Consider the following 14,144-nt stretch of genomic DNA (forward strand, 5'->3'; position numbering starts at 1 on the left):
AACGTTTCAACAAAATGGCAGAGCTGATCCTGAAAGCTCGCTGGACTGTGCAGTGATACCAGTTCTCCTTAACCGAGCCCTCGAGGAACAAGCCACAGCTGAGTGGGCAATTGAACTCTCTGTGCCTGTCCAGATGTTGGCCTAATTTACTAAAACTAGCAGAGTATGTGGCCTGTTTACATGTCCTCACACCCAGTGTGTGTGTGTGTCTGCATGTGTACAATGTCAACCACTACATCAGGTAGAGGCTGATATGCAGCCTTTGTGTTTTTAGTGAAAAGCAGTGAGAGGTTTGATGGATGAGTTCTGATCTGGGGAAAGCTCAAGTTCAATGTCCAGTTTCTGTTGTAAACTTTCATTTTGATGGTGGGAAAGGTGGAAAACACACTGAAACTTTAATTGGTATTTCTTGTTTTACCTGTAACAGTTCAGGTGTTCAACACCAACACAACTATGTTTTACATACACAATTTGGTGTCACACCAATGCACAACTTCTCACAAAATCACCTGACTAGAAGCCACATGGATACCCAGGTGAATTTAGTTTGAATATTCCCTATCTGATCCATGACTACTTACATTGCCATATAAGAACTCTCTTTTGGTTATAGTGTTGTAGTAAGCCACATGTCAGGCTGTACAAGAGTTACTCGTAGTGACAAACTTAGAAAACTGTCACCCAGCTCTGCAGTGCCCTTCAGGTCTACACAATATTTTAGTGTGTTTCAGCTCTGCTTTGGTTTAACAGCTTGCAACTTTACTGTTGTTGTTCAGTCTCACCTTTCTCAATCTCATTTCCAGATGTAGCAGGCAGCTGTTTTCAGCAGAAATAGCAACAGTAAACCCCCTGCACTTTATCTGCTCAGACATCAGAGAGAGTTACAGTAGCAAATATGGTAGCATGGTGGAGCATTAACTTAGCAGTTTCATTCAGGAGTTGGTGGAGAGCAAAATGGAGCTAAAAGGAAACTGAATATGACTTACACTCACTGGATGGCCTGAAACATGACTCCAAATGAATGATAATGTTGGATAAGTAAATAATTAACTTTTCGACATGTACTAAAAGGTGATTTGACTGAGAAGCCCTTAGTTACAGGAGTAATATGTGTTAAATTGGTCACTGTACATGCACAGTGTCATTAGAGTCGATCGGCACTAGGTAGAGTCAAGGAAGAGGATTGGACGAAGAAATAATGGGAGGGCAGGCTGGTTGTCCTGCTGGCACCTCTGCCACATTTGGTGGCATCAGGCCAGTTTTAGACACCTCTGCAACTGCTGGAGACCAGATGTGGTGTGTTTGAAGACAGATGAGAGCAGCAGTCTTGTGCATCTTCAGGAGTGACAGTGAAGCCGTGAAGATTTCCAACAAACTGTAAGGCTGAATGTGTGCCAAGTGCTATCTATCTATCTGGCGGTCTGTCTATCAAGCTGTCTATCTATAACACATATAGTAATTAATACATAATTTGGTTTTATTACTCTATTAATCAAAGTAGGTATTTTATTTTTGTAAGTAGTACATATCAAAACCTTCCTATCTATCATTATTATGCTGTTCATTATCACTTGTCAATTACTCTTTTGCCTCTGACACGTTTTTCTTTCCTCAGTCTGTGATTAAAACTCCCTGATCATCATCGACTATGATCTTACTTCAGGGTTGCAGTAATAGAAAATGACAGTAATCCCCCATCCATCCTGATTTAAATTTGCTCTATCCTTAATGAGACATACTCTGCATGCATGCAGTGACACAGAGCTTGTTAAAGGAATTATTAGCACTGATAGAGTGGAAAAGATAAGCACCTCACTTCCTACAGAGATTATTGAAGTGATACACTCCTTGAGACATCTGTTCACTGCTATTATAACACTTTCAGAAGTGTGTGATCAGAAAAATGACAGGAGGGGTGTGAACTAACTGGGCATCAGGGTATTTTAACAGTTTTTGAAATGTGTAAAGCTTTTTGATCAATCCCATGAGACTGTTTGATATAACTATTAATCTAAATCAATACATTATAATGTAATACAAAAAGGCTGAAGGTAAGAGAAGAATGGGTGTGAGGCAGTCAGTGTTATGTTACAAGACATCTCAGCAGCCAAATGTAGTGTGCTGTTTTCCAAGAATTGTTATGGAATCAAACTGGGATAACAATATGAAATAACAGAGACATACTTGGTTTGCGGTTTAAGTTTTAAATGACGGGAGAACAGCAACTTAAAGGTGCCAGACAGGGCAAGCTTTATTTAACACAGCAAAAAAAAAAAAGAAAAAAAAAGAAGAAAACATAAAATTTCCAAAATTGATTTTAAACAAATGTACTTCAGTCAAAAATAAGAAAAAGAAAAAACAGTTACCAAATAAATATTCACATCAACAACAATATTTCATGTGACATCCTTGAAGATATCTTACAATGATTATAAAACAAGAGACGGTATGTACAATCATACGACTTTAATAGGACATGCTTAGGAGTTTGACTGCACCATTGTACCACACACTGACTACAACACAAAGGCTGCATATTAACTGACATGGTCCGTGAGCCACCCATCTATACCATCTTTAGAAGGCCTGGCATCACATCCCTAACCCAAAGAAAAATATCAAGAAATGTTTTTTTTTTCTTTTTAAACAAGCCTGGAAGTAACTGCATAACTGATGCTGTAATTACGAATGTGGGTATGTCTGCTTGTGAGCTAACCGTCTCTGTCCACACAACCAACCCATGAGCCAGTCTCTGTGTTTCCTACGCTGAATTGTTGCTAGGCAATGCTGAGGAATTTGGTGTGTGACCATGAACTGGAAGCCTTTGTGCAAATCACCACTTTAAGTTCCTCTGACTACCAGGGGCAGTCCTCAGCTCCATAAAGATGCTACAACCATCAGGGAGATATTTAAAAAAAAAAAAAAAACAGAAGAAGAAAAAAAAAGAAAAAGAAAACCAACACCGGGACTCACATCATGCTATTAAATACAAAAAAAGAAGAAGAATGGAAAAATAGCTTTCTTTGGACAGGGCCAGCCTGTGCGTTTTGCTTACTTGTTCTCCTTAGTCCCACATTATTTCCTTTTTTTCCCCACGTACTAGCCCTTTTTACAGGATGATCGTTAGACTTTTGAAGTATTTCCAATTTTAAAAGCATATCACTGTCAACTCACATGAGCAATTCAAGCAAGTCCTGCTGCATCAGTACTTTCTTTTTTTATTATGACTATGGAAAATTGACAGCAAAGTCTAGCATCTCCAACTCAAAGGCCAGTGTTCCCTCTTATCCATATGCTCTGATCTTATTCCTAGCACAAAGTTATCATCAGTTATTTTATATACCAGTGGCTACTTACACGGAGGAGGAGGGGCAAACACAGATCAGCAGCCTCTTTGTACAGCAGCGATGGTTTCAGTCTATAACATGGATGTCCATGGAGCACTTATAGCATGACAGTAATCACAAAGCTGCGTCTTTATTGCCACACAGGTTACCTTGCATCACAAGCACTTAAATCATTATTGCTTTATGGTTAGAAGCACAGAAATCGATGCTGCACAGACACTTAACCATGAAGCTAAAGATTTAAGCTCAGAAAAGGGTCCAATTTTTGCTCTGTAGTCCTTGTAACCCACAGTAAGTGCTGCTTATTGGAGGTCAATAGATTAACAAGAGGGTGCGACACAAAACCTAGAGTCATCTTGGAAGAGTAGTCAGGTTGGGAGTGCTACATTGGATTGTTGCAAACAAGAGAAATCCACAGGCATTTTACAGTAGTCAAAAAATCTCAGTGACTTCTGGGAAAATGATATGAAAGGCATTTTTTTCAAAACTGCATATCATTTGAGAATTGTTGAAAAACTGTCAACAACGCAATGCTACAAATCTTCCAAGGAATATTTGAAATGACAAATAATCTCCCATTACCAATGAGCCTGAATAAGGTAGGTGTTATTCTACGCTTTTAGATATGCCTCATAACACCCTTTGACTGGCATCAATGACCAGCCAGGGCTTCATACACAACATTTCACAGCTCAGCAATGAACCGCTTGTGTTTATGCTCCTGGTCACGACAACAAAAGTTTGTTTTGTCCTCTGTTAAAATGTGTCTGTCCCATCACCAAAATAGTATTTTAAAATAGACTCCAGCTGTGACAGCAGAGACACTGGAAGCACAGCTAAATTTCCCTTTATTTTTTTTGTGTGTCCTCACTTCTGCAGTCACTTTGTACACACACAGCCTCTCCAACCTCCTCCCCTTAGTCCACTGAAAGCCTGTGGAGCAGCGCTGTCCAGAGCTACACAACCATGCATCAACAATCCATGCAGGTTGATATAGTCTAGACTGCTGTCTGCACAGCAGCCTGCGCTCACAGCTCTCATCCCTGCTCTCATCACCACTGAGACAATGAGAACAGCTCTCCATGTAATAGCTCTCACTGTGGTTTGTCCCACTACTCCCTCTATGCTTTCACAGGCCTAAATGGGGACAACAGCGACAAGCCATTTCACACCTCACACACCTTACTAAGAGGGATGTACAGGATTTTGCTAATTCCTGACGGTTTCATGCTAGATTTATTTTTGTACTTAGAAAAATATCCACAGAATTGTCTGAGAGGCATTTACATCACAAGATTAAACGTCACACGTTGCACATTTCCAATTTGGACAAAATCAACATGTGCCGAGAGAGAGTAAAATCAGACAGATGTAACACCATTGTAGTTGCATACTGTTTACAGGTGAAAAAAAAACGATAGCTCAATGATCAAACCTTGACTGATATTGTTTGTTTGAAAGCAAGATAAACAGTAGTGGAAAAAAGATGGATGTGCGCTAAAAGGTTCAGGAGCAAGTGGACAGCGAGGTGTCCACCTCTTCTGAGGGGTGTTTGGTTTCCGGGGGGGTGAGGGAAGGATTCAGCAGGAAGCCCTGATAAAACCATCATGCCCACCCCCCCTTCCCCGAGACCAAAGAGGCAGGGGCTGGGGGTCGCATGTGAGGACTGTAACCCAAGAGGTCTCCACTCACATGACCGAGCAGCTCTTGGCCTTCTCTTTCTTGAAGGTGGAAGAGAGCAAATCCGACTTGCTGGGCAGGTGGAGAAGTCTTTTGGAGAGGCGGCGGGTGGGGCTGGGCTTTGGGAGAGGCTGCAGCTTGTTGATGCAGGCCATCGCTGCGGTACGGAACACGCTGTGGATGCTCTTCTCCGAGGTGAACGCCGAGCACTCCAGGTAAGCCTCTGCACCCAGCTGCTTGGCCATAGCAGAGCCCTGCAATAAGTGGAGTGATGAGGAGCGCTGTTCATAACATCCTTTAATAAAATCTCATGCTTTTCTATTTGCACCAGGGTCACAATGTGGTGTGAAGTTCAGGACCAAGCTCATAAAATGGCTGTGAAATTAAAAATGAGTGAGCATGCCCTCACTGACTGGGTGACAATAGATTACTCTTTATATTCTTGACCCTTTCGTCATCATATCTCTTGGTAAATAGATTTATTTACCAAGAGTCAGATTCCTAAAATTATTTCAGCCCTAACATCAAATAAAGCCAAAAACATAAAAGAAGAGGCTTAACAACTGTACTAATTAAGCGTGATTCTTGTGTTTTGAATTTATCTTTGACTATATTACCAAAAAGCTTTCTGTTAATGTGTTACTTATTGTCTCTCACCTGCTCATAGGTGATTGGAGTCTGTTTCTGATTGGACAGCTCCATCAGCGTGCAGACATCTGTGCGCAGGTCTATCTTACAGCCAATGAGCAGGATACGTGTGCTTGGACAGAAGTCCAGGATTTCAGTTTTCCACTGTGGACACAAAAGGACAGGCTGTAAATAAACAACATATTATCCAACGCTAAGGTATATTCTCAGGCCAAAAAAATCACAATCTGCTGGAAAACTGCAGTCTGACTTTGATGTAAAGCGAAGAAGCCATTACCTTCTTCAGACTGCTGTCCATAGTATCAGGGCGGCTGATGTCAAAACACAGCAAAACTGCATCTGAGTCACTGTAGCACAGGGGCCTCACGTTATCATAGTATGGAGAACCTTAGAGGGCAGAAAAGAGAAAATCATCAATGTGGATCAAAAGCAAGAAAAAAAATACACTGAGATCTCTGACGTCAAATAGTTCCATGTGCCATCAATGACATTAATGCAGCCCCCTTACACAACCAAAGTGGTGTACATTTCAAAGGCACAGGGTTATTGAGAATGAGTATTCAGTTTTTTTGGTTCTTGAATGTTTGTTGGAAAATGGTCTTGTCGTTGGAAATGGTCTTGATATTTATTAAACCGCAGGGAGCTGCACATACTTTTCTGATGTCACATTACAAGACATAAACCTATCATATCAAAGATACAGTGGACCCGGTGAAATATTCATTGTAAAGCGTGTATGACTCCATGAGTTGAGACAACAATTCATTTTAAGTGGACATTGTTTCAAGTATTGATTGCTGTGGCAGTTGGTCAGAGGATAAAAAGTGTGATTGAGCGGCAGAGGCAGCGCAGGAGAATACAGCTGCAAGGATTATGTGGAATCGGCATCACTTCTCCTGCTGAGCCCCACTTTGCTGTCCCTGAAACTGCTCTTTTCCCTGCTCCTATATCCTCTGCTGGCATTTCAGAGGGAGAGAAAATGACAATCGAGCACTAAATCCTCATTGATCTTCTCTTGCAGTAGATTACGCAAGTGGAACGGTGGGGCTCGGGGCAGGCAGACGCTCCCACTCATGCTCAGAATCCTTAAGTAAGCCACCCACCCCCCAAAAAAATCCTCTGCTCTGCGCTGATACCTCCAGTCCCTCTGTTACCACAGCAACAGCCTTGGAATCCACCATCTACATCAGGCATTCCTCCCACCTCTCCATAAAGGCTCGCCTTAACTGCCAATCAATCATTTTACACAGCAAACTGCCCACCCACCTACTGTTGGGGACATTCCTCTGCTCTGCAACAGAGTTGGGGAACCACAGATATTCATCCATCGCACAAAAACACACACATTCAGGCATGCCAACACCACACCGAATAACACGCAGACTCACTATTTAAATTTGGCAGCAGCCAGAGGTGATCCCAATCTGTGATAAGATGAAACACAAGAGGAGCAGCTCAATGGGATTAACATGTTTACTCTCGGCTCCTCATGAATCCCAAAAGGGATTCGGTGTTCCTCTTATAGCTACAGATAACAAAAGAAGTCTGTGTAATCACTCATTAGATATTACACAACCATCCTAATTGATTTACACAGCGCAGAAAACAATGCATGAGAAGAAAAACATATGAAAAAGCATGCACGCAACATGGATGTTCGCATGTAGATCAGTTTCATGAATACTTAATGATTTTCCACATTATCAAAGGGTAAAACTGAATTTTGCCAGCTGCCGGGAGCTGTGAGTGGAATAATGACAAGCTGTGATGAAATTCCTCAGGGCTCAATGTCCTGAAGAAAGTAAACATCGCTGCAAAAGAACAAAGGGACACGCTTTTTGTATTTTGTACTCTGTTTTTATGCCTTTGGATTGAAAAATGACTTTGTTCTTCTCTTTAGTAGTAAATTAACTGAAACATTCTGGTTAGTAAGTAAATTATTTACTACAACTGTATTTTCAAAAAGAGGAGAGACATCACCACCTCAAGAATGAAAATTACATTATTTCCCTTGCAGAGTGTTAAACTTATAGGGCTAGAGCAGAATAGCCACGCTCATCTGTGAGACCACTTTGCGTTCGCTGACTGTGAAAATTGACACACATTCACATCAGAACAATTAGCACCACTGGGATGATGAGTCTCTGTGTGTGTCGTGTCTCTGAGGTATCTCTTAAGGAGAGTCAGAAGCAGGGGCGCTCTATAAATCTTCTCAATCTCCCGCAAGGGGTTATCACAAAGCCGGGAACCTGGGTGTGATTCTGCATTAAACGGCCACTGATCTAAAGGCAGCAATCAATGCAAAGCTGCACAGAAGCTGCACAGGGGGTCCAAGAGCCTTTGCAATTAAAGCTGACAAATTAGTTACCCTGCCAAGAGGGAAGGGAAATGGTTGGGGCATCTAGGGTGTTTGTTTTTTGTTACTCAAACCTCCACTAGGATTGATTTTATCTTCTGTTTTGCACAAAGGATGCATGAATCAGTGGGTGTATTTATCCCATCTTTAAAAGGAATTAAATTAAAAAAAATGATATGAATGTGTAAATATTAATATTTAAAGCCCCTCAACATGCCGTTTGGATACAGTAGCCGCCTTGGCAGCACTTTCCCGACACTCCAGGACCCAGTTTCTAATCCTGGACGAAATAACTGTTTCTATTGTTTTCTATTGGCAAGATAAAGACAGGAGGAAGAGAGAAGGGAAGGCAGGAGTGTATCCAACTGAGGCAGATCACAAAGAGCCCTCCTATGCCATTAATCCTTCACCCCCTGCAGTCTGATATCACAGGGCACCAGTCTCTGTCTCTTTCCCTCTCTTCCCTCCTTCTTTTCACTGCAACAACCCAAGAAACGCCTTGGATAGACAGATCAATGCACATGCAGCGACTAAGCATGGCCCAAATGTTTCCTTTCTTCCTTTTTCTCAACAGCATGTCTCTACAACAGATGGAGAGTTTCTGAGGCATGAAACATGGAGAGTGAGGCTGACTAACTGGGGAATGGAAGGAAAAGAAAAGAGCATGACCAAATTCCATGCGGCTGAGCTCGACTCCATCCGTCTTGATGGTGCAGTGCCCAGAGCTAAGTGTTGAGGTGGAAATTGGGCCAGAGAAGAAGTAGGCTTCACGACAGGCCTTGTGTTGGAGCACGGGCTGCTTTTCTGTGTGTGTGTGTGTGTGTGTGTATGAGTGAGTGTGCGGGTGTATTCCTGTGCATGTGTGCTAAATCAACTGAGTGACATAGCCTGTCTTCATCATTAGCACACTCATCTCTGAAAGTGAGAATCCAGGGGTCAGACAGATTAATGATCCAGTGGTGGGATGACTCACAGATTTGGGGATGAGAGTAGCCATGCCCCTCCACCCACACTCAGCCGACTGGGAGCTGTGGTGCTGCTGCTGCTGCAGCTGATAACTACAGACTTCTCAGACCGGCCCAAAAAAACACACTACATTGCGTCAGACAGTTGTTCCCTGGTTTCACATGCCATGGCCAGTCAGAATCACTGCTGAAGCCCCCTGCAGGGGGAGAGAGAGGATGGTTCTTTGTTCCTGAGCATCACCACGTCTGAACTGCTAACAAGCTTTACTTTGTAACTTGACACTGTCAAAGCTGATCATTCGGTGGGTTTTGAAGTTGAGTGAAACGACAGACTGCATAAAAAATTTAACCTAAAGCCTTGATGTGCGTTGAATTAAAAGGGCATGCTGCTAGAAATCTTTGCAATCAAAAAATCATGGTCAGACGTAACAAATCCTCAATTGTTAAAGTTAAAAGGCGAATATTAAAACATATCATTTCACTGAGTCTGCTGAATGAATTTGCCTGGACTAGTGCTTTAATAGTCTACGCATTCTAATTCCATATAATTTATTCTAATTAAAAACTAACCTAGTTCTGAAACTACTGGTCAACTGAGTGAATAGTCAATCAACAGAAAATAAATCGACAATCATTCGGATTCATTTAAGTCATTTATAATGTAAAAATATCAAATATTGGATGGTTCCAGCTCCCCGAATGTGAGTATCGGCTTCTTTTCCTCAGTTTTTGTCATTGTAAGTTCAATATCCTGTGGGGTGTTGGCTGGACAAAACAAGCAATTTGAAAATGTCATCTTTTTACTGTTTTCTGCCTTTTTATGGTGCAAAAAAAACAAAAACAGACTAAATCCTAAATGTTTCTAAAATGACTAAAAGCGCAGTGGCCATTAGAAATGACTGATATATAGCCATTAACAAAATTATTGTCTGTTAACAATGTCTCTCTTTTACAATTATACAGATTGTTTCATCAGCTTAAATGGATACTGGGTTCATTCCAAATCAATCTCAATTATGTAGCATCCAAGAAATTATTATATATACAGTATCCTCTAAAACTCAAAGGCTTTATCGGCAAGAGCATCCAACCTGAAATGAATTACTCACTAACACCATAACGAGATTCATTATTCACTATTCATGAGTTACAGCCACTGGACGGGTTGTTCGCCTTCCCCTCTTTCTCTCTTCCCCCCTGCATGTCCGATCAGACCGGGCTGATTAAAACTGGTGGATTGATTTTAGTCTGTAAATCCATGGCGGAGCTGGAAGAAGGAGCTGCCTGCCATGTGGAGCCGGTGATGAGGTCAGTCCAATCAATGAAGGGGAGTTGGGATAATGAGGAGACCCTCTCGGTGTGGTGGGGATGCAGCGGCACAATTAGAGTAAATTACAGTAAGAAGAAGAAACTGTACAGTGTGACCAACAAATTGCCCCTGGGCCTGTCACCCATCACCAAGAGCCTGACAGGAGATACATGAGAGTCATCTATTTAAAAAAAAAAAACAAAAAAAAAAACAACAACTCTCAAGCTCTCAGTGGAACAAGAGAGTGAAAAGTCTTCATATCAAACCTAAAGCCTTTGGTAAATAAAAATAGTCAAATCACCATGAATTACTTTCACTGAAGCCTTTTGTTAATTTACAACTGCCTATGATACGTGTGTATTGTACCATATTTGTTGTACTCTATTGTATTTTGCATTGCATTGTTCAGTGTGAGTTTTGTTACTGGGTCTGCTCATTGTTCCTTGTGTCAAGGGGTGACATATGCAAATTGGCCGGAAACTAAGTGCTGCAATTTTGGATTTTGCATGAATAACAAGAGAGCGACAAAGAAAGGGGTTCAACAGAGGGAAGAGAGTTAAAACAATGATGATATGCTCTGGAACAAAGTATAAATGGCTGAAAAATTGAAATAAGTGCAAGGAAATATGGGTGAAAGAAAGCAGAAAGAAAGAATCCCAAACTCAGTGGGTCAGTCAGAAGGGACGGCCCAGTGGTCCTATTCAGAGTCTTAATCCCCTGCATCATGCTGTTTGAGTGGGTGACCTAGGGTAGCATATGGAGGCGAATGCAGGTCACCAGAGTTTCTGAGCTGTCTGTCTGCTCCAGAAAACCTTCCAGCCCAACAGGATGCCTCTCTGTGTGCCCATCATCATCAGGCACCAGGCCCACTCCTGCTGGCCAGACCAAAGGTCCACAGTCTGGGATTAAAAAGCAGGATTTGGTCTGGGGAGAGAATTACTCACACTGCTTTCCTATTGCCGCCTTTGGATAACAGGGGGAAAAAAATGTATGAGAACCCAGTAAATACTGCATCGTCTCATATAAGTGGGTCTGTTACGTAAAGGATTTGCTGTACACAGACAAACGTACATAAACACACACACACACACAAAAGCCAGCTTGCTCAGCCACGGTGACCTAATGAAGCTGCAGCACGAGTGTGGATAGAGAGGGATGTGGGCTAGAGAGAGAAAACATGGTGCAGCGAGCATGAAGGGAATCAAACAGGTGTTGCAGACCCCTGTTCACAGTATTCAGGTCAACACACACTAAACAGCAGATCCCTGGGGAGATCCACACTGACACATTGACCCTCTTTTTCACGCTTTGTGTAAATGAACATATGATGCACAAAGTCAGCAATAACAACAAGTGAAGCGGAATAATCACTGTCTTCCTGTCTAGTTTCCAGCAGAACAGATTAGGCACAGAAATGTACTTGTAGATTTGTCATTTATCCTGCGACATGCCAAAATGCATCAGGTGATAAAGGAATGAACTGACTGCAACTCAGAGAACTGAAAGAAGATGACTTTGGCTCAACAAGTGCACATTTGGTGTGCTCTTGCGTGAACAATGGGTCACAACAAAGAGTATGAGGCCTGTCCATATGCCTTTGTGCCACTAAACACCACTTTCATGTTATGTCCTTTAAATTTGCATGGAAGAAATCCAAAGGAGTAGCTCTCCTTTCATCTGAGACACTAGATCATTACATTCACAGCACACAGCCTAATATTCCAGTCTCCTTCAGTGCTGCAGACAGAGAGGCAGGCCATTATAGGCTAGACAGACAGAGGAAAGGTGATCGGTTACCTGAAGTGTCCCACAGACTGAGCTCCACTCGCTGCTCCTCCAGCTCCAGACAGGCCGTGTAGTTTTCAAATACCGTGGGCACGTAGGTCTGGGGAGCAATTAGCAACACGGTGCCATTAGTGGGGAGGTGTCAGTCAGTCTGCTACAGGTAATGGAATTTATCTCACTAATTAGTGCAACACGAAAACACGCATTGGGGGGAGGGATCAGTCAAATAATAAGCCAAATCAAATTCTCCCTCATTTTGATGGAATTTCGGATCAATCAATCACTTGAATCACTACAGCTGCAGGAGAAATTCAACAACAACGATAATAATAATAAGTATTCATAAATGCACAGGGAATATATTTTCACTGCGATGAAAAAGCTTATGCAATTAAAATTTTACGTTCAGTGAATACAAAATAAACCACAAGGAAGAAAATCTAAGGAAAATGCGCATGCAAACTGTCAATGTCTGCAACAGACGCACCGACCCCCCCGCCATATTCAGTCATTTTACGGGAACTTAACACTCTGATTACCAAAAAAAAAAAAAAAAAAAATTCAAAACAACTTTTTGTGCACGCATTTTCTGTTCATTTTTCACTAACATGAGTCACGTTAGAGCATACCTCCGGGTAACAATCCTTCGCCAGGACTTGCAACATCGCCGTTTTACCGCATTGAACGTCTCCCACAAGAACCAGTTTACATCTCACGACCAGCGGTTGTGTATTCCTTCTTTCCTTCATGATGTTAAGAGTGGTCCAGTGTGAGGTAAAAACAAAAAGTCAACAAAAAAAAAAACACAAGCAACAGAGCAGCCCAGGAATCGTCCCAGTATGATCGTGCGTCCCGGTGCCTGGCTCTCGTTGGTTTGCCCGCAGTTGATCTGATTGAATTTGCCACTGCGGCTCTTTATACAGGCGAGCAGCAGCCAATAGGAGCTCACCATTCCACAGGCTTTCTAACATCCCTTTACTGCACTCAGTGATCAAGATCAGTGCCAAGGATGAGAGAACAGCGCCGGCATAAACTGGGACTTATTTTCGATTTAGTTCAGAATATTGTGCCGTTGTGGTGATAAGAACAAGAATAGATTTTCTCATGTATTTTCTCACTGCAAACTGAGCAAGCCCTATATCATGAACGATTTAATTTTTAATTTTCAAGTGTTTAAACGTTATATTTTTGGGCCCAGTTGTTAGCAGTCAGTCACTGCAGACCTTTGTTTTGTCACCTGTGGGTCCTGTCACTTGGCCTGCTGCAAATTGATTGATTAGATTGACTTGACTCGCTGGATCAATAGCATACCACTGGCTGAGTACAATGGGACTGAAAGACCAACCCCCGGTGGACTAATTAGTTTACTTTAATCTGCACAGAGTCAAATCAGTTTTATCCAAACATCTCAACTCCTCCTTCTTTTTATTTTTATCCCCCCCATCTTCCACAACTGGTCTGAAATTCGCTGACTCAGTTTAACAAAGTAAGATAATATCACTGGCGGTTGAATGAGGCAAATTAGTACTGAAGTTTTTTTTTTGTCTCTGATTGTGTGTTTAACAGTGATGTTTGATTTTTCATGGTGATTGGTGGTTGATTTCTATTTAAATCCAACATTTCTTGCTGGTAACAGTTACTCTGTCAACCACAGACAGATAAGATTTAAAGAATGTTTCAGTGACTGTTTGCTGATCAAAGGGCAGTCTTGGCCTGTGTCAGTGTGGCTCAGTATAATATCACCATGCTGACATGTGGTGGGATGGTGTGAGGCCCCCGGATAGGTGACAAGCTATCGGCTGCCCACAGGGTCAAGTCAGGGGTCTTTCCTCTCACTTGTGCTGGTCAAACCCCTGGAGACACACAGACACTGACTTTCACACCCTGAAGGTTATTTCTGTATGGAAACAGCCTCTCATTGTTGGGAAAAGGAGAATTAAAAGATAAAAGTCTATTAATTGCTTTCCCATGTGTCTGGCAACCTACTGGCTAATTTACTTACTGTTGCCAATCAGAGTCCTTGCAGTTTTTGCCCCGGTGGGTCAAAGCAATTT

The 14,144-nt window shown here is 42.0% G+C and overlaps 1 protein-coding gene across 1 annotated transcript; it reads right to left on the bottom strand.

Moving 5' to 3' along the window:
- Window positions 1–5,035: 5,035 nt before the first annotated feature.
- Window positions 5,036–12,933, bottom strand: rnd1b (Rho family GTPase 1b). Its single transcript, XM_041056926.1, has 5 exons — window positions 12,720–12,933; window positions 12,103–12,190; window positions 5,953–6,062; window positions 5,685–5,819; window positions 5,036–5,281 (listed from the first exon to the last, which is right to left on the bottom strand). Exons 1-5 carry the CDS (start codon window positions 12,837–12,839, stop codon window positions 5,036–5,038), a joined length of 699 nt encoding a protein of 232 aa, XP_040912860.1. The 5' UTR covers window positions 12,840–12,933.
- Between the last annotated feature and the right edge of the window lie 1,211 nt (window positions 12,934–14,144).

The sequence above is a fragment of the Toxotes jaculatrix genome, chromosome 2 (assembly GCF_017976425.1).
Source record: "Toxotes jaculatrix isolate fToxJac2 chromosome 2, fToxJac2.pri, whole genome shotgun sequence".
Classification (NCBI taxonomy): Eukaryota; Metazoa; Chordata; class Actinopteri; family Toxotidae; genus Toxotes; species Toxotes jaculatrix.

Coding starts and splice junctions, on each gene's coding strand:
- rnd1b (XM_041056926.1), bottom strand. CDS start 12,839: ATGAAGGAAAGAAGGAATACACAACCGCTGGTCGTGAGATGTAAACTG. Junction 6,063..12,102: donor CAGTCTGTGGGACACTTCAG/GTAACCGATCAC, acceptor CTGCCCTCTAAG/GTTCTCCATACTATGATAAC. Junction 5,820..5,952: donor TGGACAGCAGTCTGAAGAAG/GTAATGGCTTCT, acceptor TTGTGTCCACAG/TGGAAAACTGAAATCCTGGA.